Below are 24,576 nucleotides of genomic sequence, written 5' to 3' on the forward strand. Positions count from 1 at the left end.
CTGCAGATCCCGGGGCTGAGAGCACCGCACACCGCGCACCACGCCAAGCCCGGGCGGACCAAGCCGAGGCGAGCGAGGGAGCGCGCGCGGCGGGCGTACGGAGCCGAGCCGAGCCGGGCCGGGCGGGCCGCTCCCTGAAGGGCTCTGCGCGGCGTGCCGCGGCGGCCGCCGGCTCCCGCTCCGGGCCATGAGCCCCTCCGAGGCTAGCCGCTGAGCCCGCGTCCGGCCCCGCGCCCCAGGACCCGCCGCCGGTTGCCGGGTTCCCGAATCCCCCTCAGGTGGGTCTCCGATTCCCCCTCCTTTGGCTGCGGGACTCCCCAGCGCCCCGAAGCCGGGACTTTCCTCCCCTCTAGCTTTCCCCAGCTTCTGGGGCGGTTCAGTGGCTGGGGAGGGGGGCGGGGGCCGAGCAGGGGATCTGGCTGCGTCGAGAAGCTAGAACGGGGTGGGGGGGCGTCCGGGGCGGGGACAGCTCGCTGTCAGAGGGAACCGCACCCCCATCTCTGTGCAGCCACCTCGGGTTGCCCTCTGCCCCCACCCCACCCCCACCCCAAACATGCACACATACAGCCTGCGCCGTTCAGAGAACCGGAGACACCCGCAGGTGAGGACTCGGGTGGGCTCCTCCCCACCTCCCTGGGCCCCTCCCCACCTGCCTGGGGGGTTTCTGGCCCAGGTCTAGCTCATGGGGGCGAAAGCCCAGTCCTGGGGACACCCTTGACCGGGAACTCTTGACCCCGGGTTCAGCCCATTTAGGGGAGTTTTCCTGTCCAGGATGGGTGGACATTCCCGTCCCAGAGTGACCCCACATCTGGAGGAAACTCCTGTGCCTGCCTGGGGGAGCACTGGGACTTCCCTCTCACCCTCGGGTGACTGCATCTGGGGTCTCCCCTGGCCTGGGAGTCTTCCCTGGGAGAGCATTCTCTTGGCCTAGGCTGACTCCCAAACCCCTGCATTTGGAGGAACCCTCTTCTGAGAGTGTGTCCCCCAGCCAGCCAGCTCTGGGCTTGCACACCAGAGACAGTGACCTCTGGAGATGGGGATGGACACATCTGGAGGGATGCTGTGTGTACTCTCATCCCAGGACCATGACAGACTCCCCCACCCCCTTCCCCCAGGATCCCCTCGGCCAGGATGGAACTGAAGGCTGAGGAGGAGGAGGTGGGTGGCGTCCAGCCGGTGAGCATCCAGGCCTTCGCCAGCAGCTCCACGTTGCACGGCCTGGCCCACATCTTCTCCTACGAGCGGCTGTCTCTGAAGCGGGCGCTCTGGGCCCTCTGCTTCCTGGGCTCACTGGCTGTGCTGCTGTGTGTGTGCACCGAGCGTGTGCAGTACTACTTCCACTACCACCACGTCACCAAGCTCGACGAGGTGGCTGCCTCCCAGCTCACCTTCCCTGCTGTCACGCTGTGCAACCTCAACGAGTTCCGCTTTAGCCAAGTCTCCAAGAATGACCTGTACCACGCTGGGGAGCTGCTGGCTCTGCTCAACAACAGGTGGGAGGTTCCTACCCATCCCGGCTGCCAGACCCTCTGTCAGGGTGCTTCCTCTCTAAGCCACCATACAGCCCATACCACCCTGCCCTCCAGCCCCCCAAACCTGCCACTCACAGCAAAGAGATCGGGGTACTGCCAAGCACTCAGTTAAGGGCACCCAATCTCTGACCCCAGCTGTGAGACATGGCCACACTCCCTGCAGTGATCTCTGCCCACCCTCCCGCCACTATGTCTCGATATTCTCCTCCCTTGGGGGATCCAGGCATACCATCTTTAAAGGGTAGAAACTATGCTATAAAAGCCATAGTTCCTGCCCTGATCTCTCTGCCCACCCATGCTTACCCACGTGCTCAGATGCCCAGCCCCTGGGCAGCCACTGCCATCCTCTGCCTTCTCAGACCCCACGGGGCAGATCCTCTAGACACCGCCCAGCTCTCCTTTCATGCCTCTGTCCAGGGCTGGATGCTGCCCTCCCTGCAAGGTTGGGCATGGGACACCGGAGGCCAGATGGAGGCAGGAACTGAAGGTCCTGCCGATCCATGCACTGCTCACACCCCCACCACACCCCACCCTGCTCCAGGTATGAGATACCAGACACACAGATGGCAGATGAAAAGCAGCTGGAGATACTGCAGGACAAGGCCAACTTCCGCAGCTTCAAGCCCAAGCCCTTCAACATGCGTGAGTTCTACGACCGTGCGGGGCACGACATTCGAGACATGCTGCTCTCCTGCCACTTCCGGGGGGAGGTCTGCAGCGCTGAGGACTTCAAGGTGGTGAGTGAGCCCCCTGGCTGGTGTGGGGTGTGAGTCAGCCAGCCCCCAGAGGAGGAGGAGACTAGGAGCGGGCAGACCTCTGGGGAGGAAGTTGTGTGTCCCTAGGGTTCGCTTCTGGCAGGGGGGTACTTTGTTCAGCTCAGGGACGCATTTGCTCTTTGTGAGGTCCTCGGCTTCAGCCTTGTGTCCGTGATGGCAGGAAAGAGAGCCTATAGTGCGCACGCGCGCGCGCGCGCACACACACACACACACACACACACACACACACACACAGCCTGGCAGGGCCCCTGACCCCATCAAGCTTACCTTCTGGGCCACAGGTGTCAGAGCTGGGGGTGGTGATGGGTAAGCTGCAGCCTTGTTACTCAAAATGAGGTCCAAGGACCATCATCTGGGACTTGAAAGAAATGTAGGACTTTGCCACCCCACTTCCCAGACCTACTGAATCAAAACCTGCAGTTTAACAAAATCCTCAAGTAGTTTGAATTAAAGTCTGAGAAGCACCATGAAACATGGGAAGTAAGGGAAGTTTTCTCTTAAAAAACTGGACAGGTAATTCTCTCTGTGCCACCCGTCCCCTACCCCAGCCATTTTACACACACACACACACACACACACACACACACACACACACACACTGATTGGGTTCCCCCCTTGCCAACCCACAGAGTCAGGGTCTGAGGAAGAAGAGATGACTTGGGGTACACAGTCATGGCTGAACTGGAGACTGCTTCTTAAAATGGAAATGCCCCACAGATACTCATACCCTCCACACACAGACGGGGCTGCCTCAAAGCCAGCACCCCAGGGAGGGTTAGGGGAACTGACTGGCATCTCATGTGCCAGGTGATCATGGGCAAGTCATACCGGTTCTTGGTGGGTTAGAAACAGGCAGGGACTGTGGAAAGGGGCCAGAGGACCTGGAGCCATGTATGCAAAAGTATACCAAATGTGAGGGTGATGCTTGGAACTCTTCCAAATGCTTTCTAGACTGTCCTTCAATCCCCTGGATGAATAGTCATATTATCTCTATTTAACAAGCTGAGACACAGAGGTAGAATGAGTTGCCCGAGCTCGCAGAGCTGGTTAGTGACAGACGCAGGATTAGAACTCATGTCTCATTCAGTCCCAACGCAGTGTGCTCTTTGCGTTAATATTGCTGACCCTGGAGTCGTCACGTCCACTTCCAGTTCTGGAAATTGCTCTTGAAAACCCAGGCTCCCCTAGGACTCTTTTTCTGTCTATACCTGCCCCCAGTTCTCCACTCTCAGATCCTCCCCTTTTCTCCCACACTTGCTTGCTGCCTCCCTGGCATTATGGGAGCATGGACAGCATTTGTTTGTGTAGAAAGGCTGGAACCACAGTTATGCTTGTTTTTTCCTGCTGAAGTTACACATGACTTCCCAATCTCTTTAAGCCTTTATCTGAGACCAGTTTCATGGGCCTCTGTCAATACTGCTGGACAAAGTTTACATGACCACGGTCCTTGCTGAGCCAAGCTCATAGGGAGCTTAGCATGATGCAAGAACCATTTCCTTCCCACTTTTCCTTCCTCAAAACAGGAGAATGCTGGATTCCCCAGGGCCCAAGACCAAAGGGCTCCCAGGCTCACCAACTATATTCCCAAGGGTAGTAGAGCTGTAGTTGATGGTGGAAGTGAAAGCCAGAGCCCTCCTCCTCTGCAGCATACCCCACATGCAAGCGGAAGGAACCATCAAGAAAGATAGAGAAAACCCATTAGATTGAATGGTTTGTAGTGTTTGGATGAGGAAGGGAATTGCTTGGCTCGACCTGGGAAGGTGCTAAGGAACAAAGTGGAGTTCATAGAAAGTATACAGTTGAGGCTCCATCTGTCCCTCACATCCAGAAAGATTCCAAGTGGTGATGTTTGGTTCATGGAAATGGAGACCCTGAAATGTGATTGGTCCATGTTGTCTGAGGGGACAACCCTACACAGTCAGATGGAGATATGATTGGTTCACAAAGTTCTGGAGCAGTGTGAGTTCTTTCTCTTGCTGGGAAAGAAATACATGGCTAGGATCCCACAGGCCAAACACGGGCACTTCTTGGTTCTGGGTTGTCAGGGACCAGGTTTTTGCTGTCTCTGAGCCCATGTCAAAGGCCTGACCCTGAATGTAGCTGGACCCAAACCTCTCAGACCTTCCTTCTGCCCCCTCAGGTTGACCTCAACAGCCCCTTTCTACTCTGCGCATAAGAGATGTCCCTGCACAGATGGGAGTCTCACTGTGAGTCCATGTCTGACATCTCCCTGGTGGAGAAGAAGAGCGCTGGCACTCTGCTCCAGCTCCCTGACGCTTCACCTTCTCCCTCCTCTCCCTCGTCCCATAGTTAACGGCTGCCTCTCCACCCTTGTGGTCTGTGCTAGGACACGAGGCGTGTGTCTAGCCCCTGGACAGATGAGGCACTGACGGAAAACATCTCTCTCTCAGGTCAGAGCTTAGGGGAGACCATCTTGGCATCTCCTGCTGCCTTGAGAGCAGAGGTTCTTAACTGGGGTCCGAGTCCAGCTCAAAGTGTTTGCAAAATAGAGTGTGCACAGGCACATGTGGACTCTTTTGTGGGTTCCAAGTGCGACCATCATCGAACAATAGGAATCTTGCTCCTGGAGGACAGTGCAGGGGGCATAGGAAGGGCATCCTCTGGTCCCTTAGACACCTCAGCTCCCATGGTGGGGGTCAGCAGCGACACGCATTCCCCGCAGATGTGCTTCTGAATCCAGCTGAACCTCAGGGGATGAACGTGGTCCAAGAGGTGTTTGGCCAGGTCCATCCCCCAGCTGTGGCTGAGTCAGCTTGGGAGAGTGGGGGGAACCTGGGCTAAATCTGGGAGAAACTGGTTTGAAAACACTTTGGGACTGAAGAGGCAGAGGGCAATGGGAAGGGTGTCCCCCCAGCAGCCCAATTGGGTAGGCCTCAGTAGCTCTCTCCTGAGCTACCAAAAGAGCTACCAAAGACCCACCCACAGGCCCCCTCTTCCCTCCTCTTTTCCTTCTCGGTGGGGTGCTTGGTTGCCAGGGCAACAGGGTCTGACGCTCCACTCTCCCACCCCGCTTTGAGGCCAGCCAGGCCAAGGCAGGATAGGGGTTCCATGGAGGGGGCCCGGGGGTGCAGCTGTCTGCCGAAGCCTGGGTAGGGGTGGGGTGTCGGGGGGGTGAGCATAGTCGCAGCTGGTGCCAGCCTCCAGCTGCACCTTATCTGTCCCTGGCAGTGGGAGCTCCGATGTGGCTTGAATTCTGAACAGCACCAAGGGGAGGGGGCTGGCAGATGGTGGCCTAGTCTGCCCTGTGCCACCCCCTCTTCCAGCTGAGTCCCAGAGCCTTTGCCTGGGGGAGAGAAGTGGGAATTCATTTCTGAACCCTGGAAGGGATGGAAGGGGAGGGCAGAGAATGGAAATCCTGGGGGTGGGTATGCAGTGGGGATAGGATTCTCTCAGGAGAGGGTGGAATTGGGGGACAAGGGATAGGAGGACAAGAGTCCAGGGGACCCTGGAGTGGGGGCAATCTCCCAGAGGAGAGGTGGGCAAAGAAATCCCCCCAGTGTTCTGGAATCTTCTGGAGCACCTGGAGGAGGTGAGATGCTGATAGCAAAGATGCTGATAGCAAAGAAGGGTGATCCTGAGACCCAGAAATTGGAGGGAGAGGTCATCTTAAACAAGAAGAGCCAGGGATGGCAGGTCCCAGGGAGAGCCAGGACTAGCAGTGGGAGCTTCCTTATCCCCAGGGCCGGCTCTGCCCCTTCACCGACACCCCTCATCACACCACCCCACAGCAGCTCAGACCTGGGGAGGGCCCGACCTCACTACCTGGGTCTGTTCCCTCCAGCTAGGCAGGGAGTGGAGGGGCTGCTGAAGGGAAGGGCTGCCCACACTGCTACACACAGAGAAGAAAGGAGGGTTTGGGGCTACCCCACCCAGAAGCCCGGCGCTCTTTGTGTGGGGTTGTCGTGGGGTGTGGACGGGGGAGCATGCAGGGGGTGCAGAGGGATAGGAGAGGCTGGAGTGGAGAGGTTAGCGTGGGAAGAGGGGCACCCTGCCCTAGCCACTCTTGGATACCTCCTCCAGCCTTACCCTTCCCTTCTCTCCCTCCCTCCCTCCCTCAGAAGTGCCTGAGGTTGGAAGGAGACTGGAGTAGAGCTAGTTGCAAGAATCCAGGGGACTCTGCATTGGGCTCTCTCTCTCTCTCTCTCTCTCTCTCTCTCTCACACACACACACACACACACACACACACACACACACACCCCTCCCTCAGGTGACTCAGTTTCCTCTCTCACCTCCTCCCTCTCCTCCCCCATCCCTTGCCGTTTCTGACTCTGCCCCTGTCCCAGACTGCTGTCAGCTAAGAAGCTACTCTCAGTTAATTGACCTCCGGCTGTTGGCTAAAGTAATAGGGAATTGATGTAAGTAAGCGGCTCTGGGGGCGGAGCCGGAAGTGGAGGGGTGGGCAGAGTAGTGCTTCGAAGCCTCGGGCTTTCTCCGGTCCCAGCCTGCGGAGAGCTCCGTGGTAGGGCCGCCACTGCACGTGGTGTGCATCCAGGAAGCAGAGGGGGCGCCTGCACAGAGGTCAGAACGTTTCTGCTGTGGGTGGAGCCGGATTGGGAGCATGCTTCAACTTTGTGGAAGGCAGTTTCAATTCCTGGGGGATGGTGAGGGAGACTGAATAGTAGGCACGAGGGGCTGGGGGTGGGAGTGTCGAGCTCCACTTGATTCCTTCTTCCCGTCACCGACAGAGGCCCTTGGAAGTGCCAAGCCTCGTGCTGGGCACCAGGGGGCGGCGGTGAACAGGCGGAGCCTGTCCCTGCCCTCAGGAGCTTCGAGCCACGTGCAGTACTCCCGGGAGGCTCAGGGTGCAGAGGGTGGTACTAAGGGAAGCCGAAGGGCTCCGGAGCAGAGAATCACGTGCCAGGGATGAGAGGACCCTCCACATCTAGGTGGGGTCCTTCCAATCTCCCCAGACCAGCTCAGCTATTCAGAAACGCCAGTTCTGGGAATTCCCTGGCGGTCCAGTGGTTAGGACCCCACGCTCTCACTGCCGAGGACCCGGGTTCAATCCCTGGTTGGGGAACTAAGATCCCACAAGCCGTGCGGCGCAGCCTAAAAGAAAGAAAGAGAGAAACTTTAGTTCTACAGAATGTGTGGTGTCTCCCCCAGCTCAGCCTCTCCCAGCTGATGACCAGTCTAGTTCTCTCCAGCAAGGGTCCTGGTCTTTGGTCAGGTTCCCGAGGCACAAGCCTTCCCTTACTGTATGTGTGTACCCAGTATGTCTGTACCCTCTGGCTGAGAACCTTCTGGTCAGAACTCTGGCGTGGGGATTCTGGGAGGCAAAGCAGGGAAGGAGACAGCTCGAAGGAGAATGGAGCCTGGTTTGGGTGGAGGATGCGTCTGGGACTCCTGGGTTCTATTTTGGGCATAGTTTCATCTGGCTCCATTTCTCAGCTTCTAGGCTCAATTTCCTGTGAGCAAAGGGGGCTGTAAATGGATTTGTAAATTATTCTTTGCCGAGGGGCAGCCTGTCCTTCAGCCTCTGGGCCACTCTGGCTAAGCCCCCCCGCTGGCCCATGTGTAGAATGGGTGTGCAGTACCGTTTCCTGGACACATGCATCAGACATCTTCCTCGTGGAAAATTTTAAAACAAACGTGAAACTGAGGTGTAGTCACCTTGAGGGAAAGTTCCCTTAAGAAGCTCTAAGGACAGAGACTCTCACTCCAGGCTCTCTAAGGCCACTCCTGAGGGAGAGGGAGGGCAAGTTGTGATTTTTCTGAGCTCCTATGAATTCTTGGAAAGAAAACCCTTTCCCACTCCTCTCATCTGCACCCCTTCGATGTGGCTGACAGTCCTGGAGGCCTGGGAGGTTGGGCTGTGTAGCTGAGTATCGAGTGTCTCTGATCGGTGTGTCGGCTCTTCGTGCCTGCCTGGGAACATCCCTCGGGGAGAGACTGCTGCAGTGGCCTTGACCATGGAGAGAGCAGCCAACTCAGGCTTCCTCACCACATACTACACGTGTGCCCCAGGTGTGCAAGCACACATGTGCACCTCCCTGTGCATGTCTGAGAGTGGGAGAATGCAGATGTGGACTAGGGTGTGACGTGGACACAGGGATGGATGTGCACAGGGGCACACACAGCTCTCTTCATGTGTCTGCAGGAGAGAGCTCGTGTGCCCACGAACCTCTGGCCCCACGCAGAGCACATACCCGCCAAATTAATCTTCTCTTTCTGTCACGCTTTGCAGTTTACAAATTCCCTTTACTTTAGCTCCTGTGATCCTCATAATTCTGGGAGGCAGGAAGATGTTAATATCTTCATTTGAAAGATGAGGAAACTGAGGCTCAGAGGTGTTACATGACTTGCCTGAGGCCACACAGCCAGTAAATGACAGAGTGGGTGCCTTGACCTCAGATCTTCTAAGCCCGGGTTCTTCGTGTGTGACCATAGGAGCAGGGATGTGTGGTGGAGGAGGGTGCCCGGCTCCCCAGCTGCCCATGCTCTGTAAAGAGGTGGTGTGATGAGGCAGGAAGGGAAAAAAAAAGGATGCGAAAGAGAAGAACCCCAGCCTCAGTTTGAGCACACCATCTTGTAACTTCTCTGCCTCTTCATTGCACCATTTAGCCAAGTCCCAACCTTAGATGGACCCACCGCTGGCTTCCTCAGCCACTCTCTACCAGAGGAAGTCACATGGTTGGAATCACATTGTGTTCATGATCAACATGCCAGTGCTGCCCTGACAACCCCACTGTGTTTTCCCGTCAACTCGCTCTCCCCAGTGATTACTGTAAATTTTTCTACGCCTCTCAAACCACCACCCTTCCTAGCCCCCCCTCACCCTCAGCAGATGACCTCACCTCCCACTTTACAGAGAAGATAGAAGTCTCAGACAAGATCTCCCCGCTCCTCTGGGTACCTGCCCCCAGAGGGGAACGTCCATCTTCTCTAGGCTGAAATCTCAACCTATTCTTACCATCTGATCTCCTTCTATCTTTATGGGAATTTTACCTTAAAGATTCTGCCTCTCCCTCCTTTGTAGTCGGTCTCTCCCTCTCCAGTGGAACCTTCCGATTGACACTGAAACATGCTTAAGATTCTCCCATCTTAAAATGTATAGCTATAGAGACTTCCCTGGTGGCGCAGCAGTTAAGAACCCACCTGCCCTGCCGGCCTGGACCGACTGCGCGGAGGCAGTTGGCCATGTGGAAATGCCTGATTTTGTTCCCTGCACACAGAGGAGACACAGCTACTGAAATCTTACTGGGTAAATTCCCAGGTACTGTGAAGTTCATAGATAAGAATCAGCCCAAGTCAGCTTTAAGGGATTTACCGTGACATTGAGAAGAAAAGACCGGGCTTCTAAAAAAAACAAAAGAACCCTCCTGCCAATGCAGGGGACATGGGTTCCAGCCCTGCTTCAGGAAGATCCCACATGCCACAGAGCAACTAAGCCCGCACGCCACAACTACTGAGCCTGTGCTCTAGAGCCCGCGAGCCACAAATACTGAAGCCCACGCGCCTAGAGCCCGTGCTCCGCAACAAGAGAAGCCACTGCAATGAGCAGCCCGCGCACCACAGTGAAGAGTAGCCCCCGCTCGCCGCAACTAGAGAAAGCCCGCGCGCAGCAATGAAGACCCAACGCAGCCAAAGATAAATAAATAAATTTTTAAAAAATGTATAGCTATAATGACAGCTAATATTTACTGAGCACTTACTACGTACCAGGCTTTAGGTTAAGATAAAACCCAATAAACAAACGTCTCTCAACTCCACAGCCCCCTCCAGCTCCCACAGTATCTGTTTCTTTTCACAGACAAAATTCTTAAAATTGATGTATAGATTCCACTATCTCCATTTTTTTCTCATCTCCATCTCACTCTCTAATCCACTCGGGCGGCCTTCCTCCCCCGGCCCCAGCACTCCACCAAAATGGTTCTCGCTAAGGCCGCTAGTGACCTCCATATTTCCAAAACCCACAACCATTTTTTATCCTTGATGTCTCAAAATCATTCAAAATGTTTGACCACCACCTCTGTTTTGCACTATTCTCTTTCCTAACAACGGTACTCTCCTGATTTTCCTCCTCTGTCTAGCCATTCCTGCCTCTGTGCCAGTTCATGCTCTTCCACTTGGCCATTAAATGTTGGCACTGCTCAAGTCTCAATCCCAAGTTTTCCTCTTCTCTTAAATTGTGCGGCTATGATTTAATGGAACAGCTTGATGAATTTTTCATTAGTATATTTTTACATTGGTGTATCTTACAATGTAATATTTTACACATTACATCGGTATGTATTTACACTGGTATAAAATTGTAAAACATTTCTAGTGTCCTGGAAAGTTCCTTCAGGCCCTTTTCTAGTCAACACTACCCCATAGGAATTAACCACGTTCAGGCTTCTGTCAGTAGAGATAAGTTTCACCGGTTCTTGAACCTCCTAGACTGTATGTATCCTCCGTGCAGTGTATACATGTCTGTGTCTGTCTTTTTTTGCCCATGACTATGTCTGTTAGATTCAGTCTCATTTTATATAGCAGTAGTTAGTGCTTTTTCAATGCTGTGTAGTATTGCCTTATGTAAATAGAGCACAATTTGTTTATCCATTCTACTCTTGCTAGACATTTGGGTTGTTACTAGTTTGGGGCTATTACAAATAAATCTACTATGAACATCCCTGTTCATGTCTTTGGGTTGCCATATGCACTCATTTCTCTTGGGTATATAACTAGGAGCTGTGGTTAAGTCATAGGTTAGGATTCTGTTTAGCTTGGGTGGATACTGCCATATCAGGCCATTTTTCTTTCTATCTCTTCTAAAAAAACTTTATATTCTATTCCTGAGCAGTCTCATCTTCACTCGTGATTTCAATTACCATCTACACACCGACAGCCGCCAAATGTCTGTCTCAGCCCGGCTCTCTCCTCTTAGCATCAGTTCAGTGGCGAATTTCCCACTTAACATCTCCACTTGGATCTCCCCAAGGCTCTAAGAAACCAGCATGTGCCAAACCAAATTCATCATCTTAGCTCCCAAACTAGTCCTGTACTTGTGTTCCTGATCTAGTGAGCCATTCACCCACTTATGCAAACTAGAAACCATCCCTGACACTCCATCTCCCTCGCCTCCCTTACCAGGTCTGCCAGTGTTGACTCCCAGACATCTCTACTCCATCCCCCTGTTCCAGGCCACCCCACTGCTCCATGTCTCACCTAGACTGCTGCAGTGGCTTCCTAACAGGACTTCTAGAATCCCTCGGGCTCCTCCAGAGTGGTCTCTTCAAAACACTGCTCTGATCACTTGAAATCCTTCCATGGGGAATGGGACCAGAATCCTTACCCAGCCTTCAAGGCCCTAAGGGCCTGCTCTCCCTCTATATCCTCTTCTTCTCAGCTCTCTCCTCTCAGAGCCTTTGCACTGACTCTGTTCTCTGGAATACCGCCCACCCCCCAACACATACACACACAGACCTTTACCTAATCACTCCTCCTTATTCTTTAGATTGCAATTCAAACATCACTTTCTCAGAGAAACCTTCCTCAGTTTCCAGTCTGGTTCAGATCCCCCTGTCATTCACCTCCATGGAACCATATTATTTTTTTCATAGCACTTATCATAGTTTGCAATTAAATATTTATTTTTGTGATTTTAAAAAACTCTCCATTAGATAATAAGCTCCACAAGGACCCAGTCCCTTATCTGTTCTCCACGTGTCCTCAGCACATGGACACTCAGGAAATATTTGATGGGTAAGTGAAAGAATGGAGAAGAAGGAAGGGATTGATTTAGAGAGGGATGACCTACTTCCAGTCTCAAGCCTACTACTTGCTCTCCACGAGACTTGAACAGGTCTTTGTGCCTCAGTTTCCTCATTTGTCAAATGGGGTGAAATTACTCAAACCTGCTTATTTTGCTGGGCTGTATACGAATCCCCTGAGGCATCAGTTGAAAAGCAGGAGACATTCCACAGATGTGAGGGGTGACCGGAGTTCAGAAAGAGATGTGGAGAAAGTCAGAAAGCACTGGGTGGCCACACACAGCTTAAGAGACGTACTGGGTAGGGAGTGATGTGGGGAGGGGTCGCATCTTTGGATAGAGGGTTCAAAACTGAGTGTTTGTTCTGCGAGCGTGTCTGCTTGGGTACTTCTCCTCTGTGTATGCTCCGGGGTCTGTGTGTGCTGCTTGATCCTTTCCTCACCTCCCCATTACTGTGAAAAATGTGGATTTGTCTACTAGATCGAGATGAGGAGGAGAGAATGTTAGAGGATGGAGGAGGGAGGAAGTGCAGTTGGGGTGTGTGTGTGTGTGTGTGTGTGTGTGTGTGTGTGTGTGTCTTCGTTGCCCACAAGAGGGCTGTGTGTCTGTGTGTAGTGCTGTGTAGGTGTGCAGTGTAGGTCTTTGTGTCCGTGTGGGGAAGAAGTGTCCAGCCACACCAGATTTGCTGTCCTCTGAAGCTGCTCCGTGTGTGCACACCCTACTCTCTGCCGAAGCACCCGGAGCTTCCCAGCCTTAGTTTCTTCCCTCTGGAAGTCCAATCCAGAAAGGCTGCAGGAGGGGAACGATGCCCTCTAGTGGGTGTGGGGACGCATGCTGCAGCTTTCCCAGCCGAAGCCTCAACCTAGGCCGGTCCACCTCCAACCCAAGTCTGGAACTCACCTCTGAAACGCATCCTGGGGATGCGCAAAGCCCTCCAAGAGCTGAGGTCCCGTAGGCAAGAAGAAAATGCACACGGGACAGGAAACAGAAGAACCCACAAATTCATACAGGAGAAGCCTGAGGACAACAGCTGAAGGTGGGAGGTCTCTCCTCATCTCTGCAGTGATTTATCTCTGGTTCCTGTTTCTCCACGTGGCCCCTGGGTCCTGCTCTTTCTTTCTTTCTTCTTTAATTTATTTATTTTATTTTTGCTGCGCGCGGGCTTTCTCGAGTTGCGGTGAGCAGGGGCTACTCTTCGTTGAGGTGCGCAGGCTTCACATTGCAGTGGCTTCTCTTGTTGTGGAGCACGGGCTGTAGGTGCACAGGCTTCAGTAGTTGTGGCTCACAGGCTTAATTGCTCCGTGGCATGTGGGATCTTCCCTGACCAGGGCTCGAACCTGTGTCCCCTGCATTGGCAGGCAGATTCTTAACCACTGCGCCACCAGGGAAGCCCCGGGTCCTGCTCTTTCATTCTCACAGTCCCTGTCCTTAAGGAGCTACTGATCACTACTCATGCTTGAAGGAACTTGAGCAGAACTGGACCCTTCAGTCTGTTTCCTGAGTGGGCACTAATTATGCCCTGTGGAGTCAGGGAAGACTTCTCGGAGGAGGTAACCTGTGAGTAGGGTCTTGAAAAATGAGTAGAAATTCTCCAGGTGGAGTCCAGGGAAGGCATGGAACTGTGGATGAGCCTCGTGTGTCTGTGGAATGGGAGAAGGACATGGTGACTGGATGCTGGACCCTGGACTAGGTGGGGTGGAGAGGTGGAGAGGTGAGGCTGGAGGGTGACTTGCCAAGGCTGTGTAGGTCCCGGGTGGTGGGGGTTGAATTTTACCAAGAGGCACTGGGGAGTGAGAGAAGGTCTTTATGCGGAAGGGTGATTGGAATTACATAGCATGGACTAAAGATGGGGAGGAACTGCAGGGAGGCAGGGAGTTAGGGAGACCAGCTGGGAAGCGGTTGTTTAGGTAAAAGAGTGGGAGACCAGTCTGAGGGCAATGGCATAAGGATGGAGAGGGACCAGATCTCAAAGGCTGCTCTTCTTCCGGGGCCTCTGTGTCCCTGGCAGCAAAGCTGAGGCCAGAGGTCCCACATCAGCCAGTTCTGATAGAACCTGGCACCCTGCCTGCCATCCCCAACACACTCCAGGCTCTCTGTATGCAAACGGAGGAGGGAAGAGATGTGGGAGCAGGGAGGGGGGAGGGAAAGGGGGGCAGGAGCCTGGGGCTGTGGGATGGTTAAGGAATGGAAAGGCCCAAGTAGACTTGTCTGACCCCCACTGGTCCTCCTCTGGCTCTGTGGAGGAAGGGTTAATAGTTTCCCCTCCCTCCCTCCCCTCCTCTCCTCCCCTCAGGTCACCTTCTAGGCCCTGGAGACTTGGCTGCTGGCTCAAGTTCCTCAACCAGTGGCCCTGAGTAATCAGAGTACACAGAGGGGCCAGGGGCCTGGGGGCAGGGACTGATCAACTGGGAGCGAGAGAGGCCTCAGAGACTGAGGGGCTGGGGGGTATCTGCGAGGCTGAGGGTTTGGGGGTACCTCAGGTTATTCCCAACACTCTCCACCTGACCCAGGACCCTGTACCGGTTCTGAGCTCAGTTTCTTCCACCCACCAGAAGAGAATTCCTCCACCTGCTCTCCTGGACTGTTAGGGGATGGGCAAGATGGGAGGGGGAGCGGTGATCTACCAGGAAGCTTTTCAGCTGCAAGAGACAGGGTGCCTCCCCCCAGTGCAAGGAACTGGCCATAAGTGAGTCTGTGGTCAGTGAGAGACCTCTGCTAATGGAACCTGAGCTGCCCCCCAAGCCACAGAAGGGAGTGCAGCTCAGCGTGGTGGTGGTGGGGGGTGCTGACTGAAGTAGAGTGGGGGGTGGGGGTCAGGGGAGGATCGATGGCTTCAGGGATGGCTGGAGGGAAACCGGAGGTCAAGGGAGAGAGTAGGGGTTCGGGGCAACCAGGGGTTCAGGAAGTAACTGAACGTAAGTTGTGTCAGCCCAGTGATCAGAAGGGAACTGAGGACCAGAGGAATAATTCGAGGGGAACTGCAGTGTAAGGGTGTATGGGGAGAAGTGGGGGGGGCTCCATAAAATAATTGGGGAGATTCCAAGTCAGGGGGAATTAAGAGAAGAATTAGAGGCTAATTAGAGGTGCCGAGAGAGTGTGGGGCTCAGATAACTCAGAAGAATGACTGGACCAGGTGGGAATGAGGGCAGAGGACTCAGAATTGGGGTGGGAAGGCGAGGGGCAGGTGGACTGGAGGGTGAGAGGGAGCCTGAGGGTGTGTGTCTTGGGGGATGGGCAGAGACCCTTGCTGGCCCACGTCGTGGCAGTGAGAGCAGAGGACTCTGCTAGGTCCCATCTCCCCTGGAGCCCTCGGGCTTTTCAGGCATTTCCACTCTGTCCTCGACCCTGTCTGTCCTGCTGGAGTTGGTGACGGGGAAAGGGGCTCCGGTCCGCTCCTCTCCATCTCCATCGGCCTCCCTTTCCCACAGCCATCAATTATTCATCGGCTCAGACAGCCGCCTCCCTGATAGGGCAGGCTGGTCCTCCTCTCCTCTCTAAGCCCCTCCCCACCTCAGCCACACTGCCACAGAGGCCCTGGCAAGGGAGGACGGCCATCCAGGCAGAACAGACCTGGCAAGAGGACTGCCGGACCCTGCCTAGGATCACGCCTCCTCCCCCGTTCTCCTGCCCACCTCCCGGTGCCAGGAAGCCCCTGGAGAAGATGCCCATCCAGATCTTCTGCTCTGTGTCCTTCTCCTCTGGAGAGGAGGCCCCAGGGCCCTTGGGAGATGTTTGGGGTCCCCACCAGCGGCAACAGCGGAACAACTCAGAATCAGAAGAGGAGGGAGAAGAGAAGGAAAAGGAGGCAGAGAGGAAGGGGGCCAGAGAGGGGGACTTACCGATGGACTTGGTGGCCTTTGCCAACAGCTGCACCCTTCATGGAGCCAGCCACATCTTTGTGGAAGGGGGTCCAGGGCCACGGCAGGCCCTGTGGGCAGCGGCCTTTATCCTGGCACTGGGTGCCTTCTTGTGCCAGGTCGGGGATCGAGTTGCCTATTACCTCAGCTACCCACATGTGACTCTGCTAGATGAAGTGGCCACGACGGAGCTGGCCTTCCCGGCGGTCACCCTCTGCAACACCAACGCCGTGCGGCTGTCCCAGCTCAGCTACCCCGACTTGCTCTACCTGGCCCCCATGCTGGGGCTGGATGAAAGCGATGACCCCGGGGTGCCCCTTGCCCCACCGGGGCCCGAGGCCTTCTCTGGGGAGCCCTTTAATCTGCACCGCTTCTACAATCGCTCCTGCCACCGGCTGGAGGACATGCTGCTCTATTGCTCCTACTGCGGGGGGCCCTGTGGCCCTCACAACTTCTCAGTGGTGAGTGGGTGCCCAACAGTGTCTGCCATGGCTCACCCTGACCGTCACCTCCTGGGGCTGGTAACCATCCTGCCTCCCCCCCCACCTCACCTGGACCACCCACCCTCTGTGAGAGAGGCCTGGCCAGAGCTTGCCTGGGAGCCCCAGGGTCTGCAGCTGGGCTCTATTTCCAGGGCTCTGCCAGTACTGCCCTCCCTGTTAGACTCTTGAAACACATAGTTGGTAATTAGTTGCTGCCCTGAGGCCCCTGGTGTCTCCCTGAATATCCTCCAGCATGTCCCGCCCTTTCCCAGACCTCTCTGCGATCCAGCAGGGTCAGCACCTTAATCTTTCGCTGAGGTCAACCTTTGATCTGGTGGTGGGTGCCTATGCTTGGCCTTGACAATGCTGACTATCACCCCTGGACTGGAGCTGGGGCAGGTGCCCCCTGGTCTCTGGAGGTGCAAGAGAAGGGTGTGGAAGGGAGGCAGAGGGCTGGGGATATCCCCCCTCCACCCCAGCATGCCTGTTAGCAGCATCCTCATGTGGTCTTCCTGTGCTCCTCCTAGTGTGTGTGTGTGTGTGTGTGTGTGTGTGTGTGTGTGGTGAGGGAGAATAACAGGCCTCCTCTAAATCCTCCCCACTCCCCCTCCAGCTCTAAGTGGCCAGGGACCCTCTTCCCAGGGGAAGCCCTCACTAGGAGAGTCTAGGGCCTTCCCTGCTGAGGGACCAAGCGGCACCCCATCCTTTCCCCAGTTCAGCTTCCAGTTCCATCTGGCCCAACAGATCCCCTTCTGTCCCCTACAAGTGCCAGATGCCAGGCCTTCCCTTCCCATACACCCATCTCTCAGTCCCCCACCTTTTCCTAGTGCAGGGGCAGGTGGGTGTCATCATATCAGTGCATCTTGGACTGACTACAGACAGACAGGAACATGGAGGTTTTGGCCACTGGGCCTCGGACAGGCCAGGAGGTAGAGGAACATGGACCAAGGAAGGGGTCAACCTGGCTTTCTCGGGATCTAAGGCTAGAGCAGGCACTTCTCAGGCAGCACCACCAGGTGGCAGCACAGCCCACCGGCCAGCAGCACAGCCCTCTGAGCCAGCTTAAGGTTGCAGCTCCCAGCTGGCCTCAGCCACCAGGAGTCCCTCACATCCCCAGGAGGCGGGTAGGCAGGGATGCGTGTCCAGCCTGGACCCTGTGGCTGAAAGCCACAAAGCCTGGTAGTGGAGCTGGGGGATTAGGAGTTCTCTCTCTACCTCCTCTCTGGACTTCACCCACAAAATGGGGGATAGCACTGATTTTCTTTTCCAGAGGGGGAAGGAGGAGGTTGTTCTAGGAAGGGGGAAGGGGGCAAAGACTCTATTGACAAGTAACCCCTACTGCCTCCCTGTTCAGTCTAGCCTGACACTCTGTCTCTCTCTTTCTTTGGGCTGTGTCTGTATTCACCTCATGACTTGCTTGGTGGACTCTGTCACCATCTCTCAGTAGTTGAAGCACACTCACCCCATTTGTGGGAACCTGGAGGCATTCTGGGAAGCTGTGGGGAAAGGGCCATAAAGAATAGGTTCACTTTTCTCTCCATGGCTGTGTACTCAGGGCTGCAATAAGGGCTGCTCTGTGGCATGGAGTCGGGGGCCTGTCCCCAGAGCTGAGATCCCTTCTGCAGCCCTCATAGTTCTGCGCCAGCATTGACGAACATGCCAGGTCCTGGATGTTCAGGTTCTGGTGATAAGGGAACAGTGATGGACATAAGGGACTAATGGCAGAGGAAACTATAAAGCATAGCTTGGTCTTGGGGAGAGCAGGATTCCAGATGCCCAGGGTGAAATCCAGGAGAAGAGAAGAGAAGTCTCAGAAGGCCCTGGGCCTGAGGAGAGGGTCCCAAGGAGGGACCAGGCAGTGAGGGGCTCCAGATGATGGAGGTGTGTATGTTAGGGTCCCAGCGGGAAAAAGGTTAACACTTGGATAGTTTAGTCGAAAAGACTAACAGAGGGACTGTTTCTAGAGCTGTGGGCAGAGTTAAGGAAACCAATGAGGGGAACTGAGGCACCTAGAAATAGTGGGAAATTGTCATATTCAAGCTAAAGGAACACCAAGAGGCAACAGTGCTATGCAGGGAGCCCTCTTGGCAGAATTTGTGGTCACAAAGGGTCTAAGCCACCTTGAGAACACTTGCAGATAAATACCCTGGTCTCTCCCTCCTTCTGTCCTCTGATCCTTTACTGATACCTCCCATTGGTCAAACCCAACCCGAAGCCCATCCAGGTGGCAAAGGAACACAGGCAGTGCACCCCACAGGGATCAGCCTTCCAGGGCACACAGCAGGGAAAAGGACAGAATGGGTGAGAAGGAGAGCAAATGGAGAGTGGGCTGCTCAGGAGGGGTCATTCCTGAAGGGTTGAAACTCCACCAGTTGGAGGGTCTGGAGACAGTCCCTGGTGGGCAGAGGGTACTGGCAGGACTCTCAGGCTCTCCGCTCTGCTCCCACCAGGTCTTCACACGGTACGGAAAGTGCTACACGTTCAACTCTGGCCGAGATGGGCGTCCCAGGCTGAAGACCATGAAGGGTGGGACGGGCAATGGGCTGGAGATCATGCTGGACATTCAGCAGGACGAGTACCTGCCTGTGTGGGGGGAGACCGGTATGTTGCCTCTCACAGGGGGGCCCCCCTCCCTGTGGCTCCGGGCCTCAGCCTCCGTTGGGGGGCTCCTGGGCTCTACTGTGGGCCTGAGGCAGGCCGTGGGCTCTCCTTGCATCCTCCCAGCATCTCGCCATCTCCACCTCCATTCTACCTGACTGCCACACTCACATTACCCTGGCTCCCACTTCCTGGCTCAGTTACTCTCCAAGGTAACCAGCCATCCCTTTCCATCCGTGGCCACCACTCACTCTATAAATAACTCCGTCTCTTCTTGGGCTGCCTGCCGTCTGTCTGGTCTCAGGGGCCTTGGGACAGAGAGACGTGGGGGAGAAGGGAGAAAAGGAGGGGGAGAGATGGAGAGCCTCTGAGACAGTGAGAAATAATTTGAAACACCGAGATGCGTAACTGAAGCCAGGTAAGAAAAGAAGTATGTAGGATTCAGGGGTCATCAGGGTAGCACGGGGCTGGTGAACCCAGAAGGAGGCTGGGGATGGGCCAGGGGCCCTTGGACTAACTACCCTCCCCCAGTCTCAGTGTATGTTGTGGTTATTTCAGGAGAGGTAGGGTGCCCCCAGCTCTGAAGGAGGTTAGGGAGTAAGAAGCCCTCCCAACACACAGCCCTCTCATTCCCCTAGATGAGACATCCTTCGAAGCGGGCATCAAAGTGCAGATCCACAGTCAGGATGAACCTCCCTTCATCGACCAGCTGGGCTTTGGTGTAGCCCCAGGGTTCCAGACCTTCGTGGCCTGTCAAGAGCAGCGGGTGAGAGGGCCACAGGAGGCCGGTCCCAGGGTGGGTGGTTGGAGGCTCATGATGGAGGTGGAGTGGTGGGCAATCAGTAATGGGAGGGACAGGGGAGCTAGGGCCTGGGTAGCCATCTGACTAGTCAGAGCATGAATGATCTAACGGATGGGATGCTCCGTAAACTCGGAGACCCTCAGAGGCTGCACAGGGAGAGGCGGCAGGACTCCTGAGTTCTCCATCGTGTCAGACAAGTCCATCAAGGTGACTCGGGGAGAAGTCCCCACACCCCCCAGCTCCCCGGCTCTCCCAGCAGCTCATCTACCTGCCCCCGCCCTGGGGCACCTGCAAAGCTGTTACCATGGACTTGGATTTCTTCGACTCCTACAGCATTACCGCCTGCCGCATCGACTGTGAGACCCGCTACCTGGTGGAGAACTGTAACTGCCGCATGGTGCACATGCCAGGTCAGGCCCCAAAGTTCCAAACACGGTCCTGGGCCCCTCAGCCTGCACTGCCCCTCACCAGCACCCCATGCATGTTAACCTCCTGCCAACATGCAAGCAAGACCAGCTGGCTTCTCTCCACCCCAGTTCCAGCCCCAGTCCATACCCATATGGCTCTTGCCTCTCTGACCTCAATTCCTGCCCGGACCCATGGGGATGTGTCAGAGGGGTCCAGGGGGTATGGACTTTGGGGTAGGTCACTTCCAGGACAGACTGGGGGCTGACTATTCCTACCCTCCCACCCTCTCCCAGCTTCCAGCTTTTAGGCCTTTGGTACCACCAGCATCACAAGACACCTTTAATCTCCATCCTGTACCACTGTCTTTTCTCCTCTCTAGGGGATGCCCCATACTGCACTCCAGAGCAGTACAAGGAGTGTGCAGATCCTGCCCTGGGTGAGCGCCCCTGTCCCAGGGAAGTCTGCGGGAGGGAAGGAGGAGCTGCCAGCCATATGCAGAGGGGTTTCAGAGCAAGCTCCCAGAAGCTTCAAATCACTCCTGGATCAGGCTTCACCTGAAGTCTCCTGTGTCTGACTTTAGCAAGGCCGGGAATAGCATCTCTAGAGGCCCCTGTGGAAAATGAACAGGGGTCATCTGGGAGGGGTGGCCTTCATCTGCTCCCATCAGCACCTCAGCTGGTTGACCCTGGAGGGCCCTGAGAGGATGAGATATAGGATTAAGAAATATCCATGGAGAGGCTGGGTGAGGATCAGCACAGGTGGGCACAGGGCCGAAGTGAAGGACAAGTCAGAAAAAAAGGAGGGGGCTCAGGCCTCCTTTGGGCAGGGCCAGGACGTGCGTGTCGGGAAGGTGCTGGCAGAAGGGCATCACTCAACTGGCACCTCTCACCTGGCTGGCACAGACTTCCTGGTGGAGAAGGACCAGGAGTACTGTGTGTGTGAAATGCCCTGCAACTTGACTCGCTATGGCAAGGAGCTGTCCATGGTCAAGATCCCCAGCAAAGCGTCAGCCAAGTACCTGGCCAAGAAGTTCAACAAGTCTGAGCAGTACATAGGGTAAGGGCTCTGACTGTGAAGGGTAATGGGTGGGCTCTGATGGGGGTTGGCAGACAGGAGGAAACTGAGATAACATGGGGGAGGCAACCAAAGAGTCTGAGGTGGGCATGGAGGGAAGATCAAGCCAGAACAAGCAGCAGAAGCACCCCTTCTTCTTTCCTCCTCTCTTCATCCTCATTGCTGTAACTGGGATCACCTCACAATTGCTGGTGCGTGGAGCATCTTTTCAATTACACCATCGCGTTTAATCCTCACTCTAAAAGGCAGGTATCCACATCAGCATCTTGTTTTATAGATATTGGAGACTGAGATTCAGAGAGGATAACTTGCGAAGGTCACCCAGCTAGTAAGGGACGGAGATGCGACTTGATCCGAGGTCTCCTCTCCCAACCCCTTTGCAGGGAGAACATCCTGGTGCTGGACATTTTCTTTGAAGTCCTCAACTATGAGACCATTGAGCAGAAGAAGGCCTATGAGATCGCAGGACTCCTGGGTGAGCTGCTGATGGCACCTGTCCCCTTCCCATGCCATGGGCATGGTGTGACACCTTACCACCCGGAGCAGGCTGTTCACCTCCGTCCCACAAGGCCTCCTCCCCTGCCAGCCCCAGGGGCCTTCCCCTGCCCCAGTGAGCTCTGCCGCTCCCACTGTGTCCTGACCCCACTGACCTCCCTGTGGGCCCCCCTGCAGGTGACATTGGAGGCCAGATGGGTCTGTTCATCGGGGCCAGCATCCTCACTGTGCTGGAGCTCTTCGACTACGCCTATGAGGTAAGTGGGGGCGGGGCGCCTGCACGGGGCCACGGGAGGGGCGGGGTTCAAGCCCGCCCACCCGCCCACCTCCCCTCTTCCCTCCCAGGTGATAAAACACAAGCTGTGCAGACGAGGGAAGTGCCAGAAGGAGGCAAAACGGAGCAGCGCGGACAAGGGCGTGGCCCTCAGCCTGGATGACGTCAAAAGACACGTGAGGGAGCGAGAGAGGGGCGCCCTCCCGCCCCATCCCTTCCCCGACCACCCCAGGACCACCCCCTTGCCACCTTTTCTCCTTTGCCTCCCCCATGCCCCAGCGGCACCTGTGGCCCTTACGATAACCAGTGCCTGTCCTGTGCCGTTCCCCCAGAACCCGTGTGAGAGCCTCCGGGGCCATCCTGCCGGGATGACGTATGCTGCCAACATCCTACCTCACCATCCGGCCCGAGGCACTTTTGAGGACTTTACCTGCTGAGCCCCGCAGGCCGCTGTACCAAAGGCCTAGATGGGGAGGGCTAGGAGAGCAAGGGGGCCCCCAGCTGCCCCGCCCTGGGGACTCACTCCCCCCTCCAAGGCAGCCCCCCACTCCTGGGCGGTCCTTTCCTCTTGTCTGTGGTGAGGAAGGAGTCTTGACCGTAGAGTCCTCTCCCTGCCTCTATCCCATTGTTTGTTTTTTTTTTGTTTTTTTAACAAAACTAATCTAAAACAGAAACTAAAAAGAGAGAACGGGGCGAGTGACCTCAGGCTGCCCCTCTCTGCTCCATGCTGCCTCCCACAGCTCCCAGCCTGAATTCTGTCTGTCTGGCTGTCTGTCATCTGAGTGTCCACCTACATTTTGCTGCCACCAGTCACCAAAGCCCCCTCCCAGTGGGGGGTGGAGGGGATCCTCGGGGTCTGGAATTTGGCCCCACACCAGAGAATGTACCTTGAAGGGGAGGGCTAGTAGGGGGGGCTTCCCCAGCCTTAAGAGACCCTCTCAGCCCAGTGACCGCCCCCAACCCCAAGTCCCCAGGCAGGATCCCGAGTCGTGTCTGTTCCCTCCCCACCACCTCACACAGTGTGAAGTCTCTAGGGAGGTAGGGGTGGGGAATCCCCTGAAGAAGTGGCACTGGGGACAAGCTGTGGCCCTGGTGCTGTAGGCCACATCCTGATACCTACAAGTTCACCCCCACCCAGAGCTGCTGGAGAGAAATCCCAAGAGGCGGCCCTCCTCTGCCATCCCATAAAAGATTCAGCTGGTTGGCTTCCAGCTCAGGGAGAGGGGCACTGGTGCCTAACCTCACTGGTCCCTCTCCCAGGGGCCCCTGCAGAGGGCCACATCCATAAATTTTCTTATGGAACTCTCCCAAGTCCTCTCCCGAAACGTCATTTGCTTCTCTCAACAACTTCATCCGCATTTTCTATTTCTATATGATACAGACTCTATATTGCTATATCTCTGTATATACTTTCCCCTGACTCTGTCTCTACTTCATCCCCTCTTGTCTCTAAGAACCACCCTCCCACCCCAAGTTCCCCTTCTGTGTTTCCACCCCCTCCCTGGTCTCTGAATGCCTTCGCCTGTATAAAGAGTTGGATTCTCCCCTGGTGTCTGTACTGTGTACACACATCCCTCTAAGAAGCACAAGGAGACGACACGCGCATTGTAACCTTCACACTGTCTCGGTGGCGACATAAAGGAAGCTGTGAATTACAAGCTCTGCCTCTTTCTGGCCTCACCTTCTCTCCCCAACCTGGGTACCCTTTGCCCTCCCTGCAGCCTTAACATTCCCACCCCTGCTTCACCCACCCCAATGTCCTTTGCCTAGCTGACTGTGGCCTCCCCATGGAAGGGGGTTGCTACAGAGAGAGCCCCTACCCATGGGATTGAGATCTGCAGAGACAGAGGGAGCTGTGGGTTGATGACTTCTGCAGCTGAAGCAGCGGGGTGCTGACAGGCAGAGGCTGAGGTCTTCAGTCAGTGGCCTTTGCCTCCTTCTGGATGCCCAGGCCTCTTTGCTCACCTAATACCCAAGCCCACCACTTATATTTTCTGGTAAGGTACAGTTTGGTAGTGGGAAGAAAGAGACAGGCCTAGAGGGGAAGTTGAAAGCTCTGCCGTTCTGTCCCTCCCTTCCTACCTTAAAGAGAAACCAGCGAGGTAGAGTACCTGCCATGCATTCCTCCCAGGCCAGAGCCCTGCCCCTTCACAGGCCTTCTCTGCCCAGCTGTCTCAGTCTCCAACCCCAGAACAAGACCTGTGGCAGGTCACCTGTGCATTGGCCTGCAGTTGGAGAGTGAGGATATAGGATCCTTGGGAACTCTTGGCTCCTAGGAGTTCCTTAGAGATCAGACTTCTCCAGAGGGAAGCAGGAGCAAGGCCAAAGGGTGTGTTCCGGATGGAGAACAGCAGGCAGGGCTATGGGTGACGCATGCCTCTGGTCTAATAAACTGGGTTTTAACTATCTCCTCTTCAGTGTCATTCTTCTCTTTTTTTTTTTTTTTTTTTTTTGCGGTACGCGGGCCTCTCACTGTTGTGGCCTCTCCCGTTGCGGAGCACAGGCTCCGGACACGCAGGCTCAGCGGCCATGGCTCACAGGCCCAGCCACTCCGCGGCATGT

General features: G+C 55.5%; 1 protein-coding gene across 3 annotated transcripts; it reads left to right on the top strand.

The window, feature by feature from the left end:
- ASIC1 (acid sensing ion channel subunit 1) lies at positions 1-24,431 on the top strand. 3 transcript variants are annotated; one of them, XM_029205422.1, is made up of 12 exons: positions 1-278; positions 1,116-1,493; positions 2,074-2,269; positions 18,814-18,964; positions 19,600-19,727; positions 20,023-20,173; positions 20,551-20,607; positions 21,074-21,227; positions 21,629-21,864; positions 21,918-21,997; positions 22,086-22,190; positions 22,347-24,431. In XM_029205422.1, the coding sequence occupies exons 2-12, from the start codon at positions 1,132-1,134 to the stop codon at positions 22,449-22,451; spliced, it is 1,725 nt and encodes a 574-aa protein (XP_029061255.1). In that variant the 5' UTR covers positions 1-278; positions 1,116-1,131; the 3' UTR covers positions 22,452-24,431. The 3 variants fall into 3 exon arrangements, with proteins under 3 accessions (XP_029061255.1, XP_029061257.1, XP_029061256.1); XM_029205424.1 differs by having other exon boundaries at positions 21,629-21,720; XM_029205423.1 differs by lacking the exons at positions 1-278; positions 1,116-1,493; positions 2,074-2,269 and adding an exon at positions 15,686-16,342 and having other exon boundaries at positions 21,629-21,720.
- Positions 24,432-24,576: the final 145 nt, after the last annotated feature.

This window comes from Monodon monoceros, unplaced genomic scaffold, assembly GCF_005190385.1.
Source record: "Monodon monoceros isolate NGI ecotype Baffin Bay Population unplaced genomic scaffold, NGI_Narwhal_1 Super_Scaffold_6, whole genome shotgun sequence".
Taxonomy (NCBI): Eukaryota; Metazoa; Chordata; class Mammalia; order Artiodactyla; family Monodontidae; genus Monodon; species Monodon monoceros.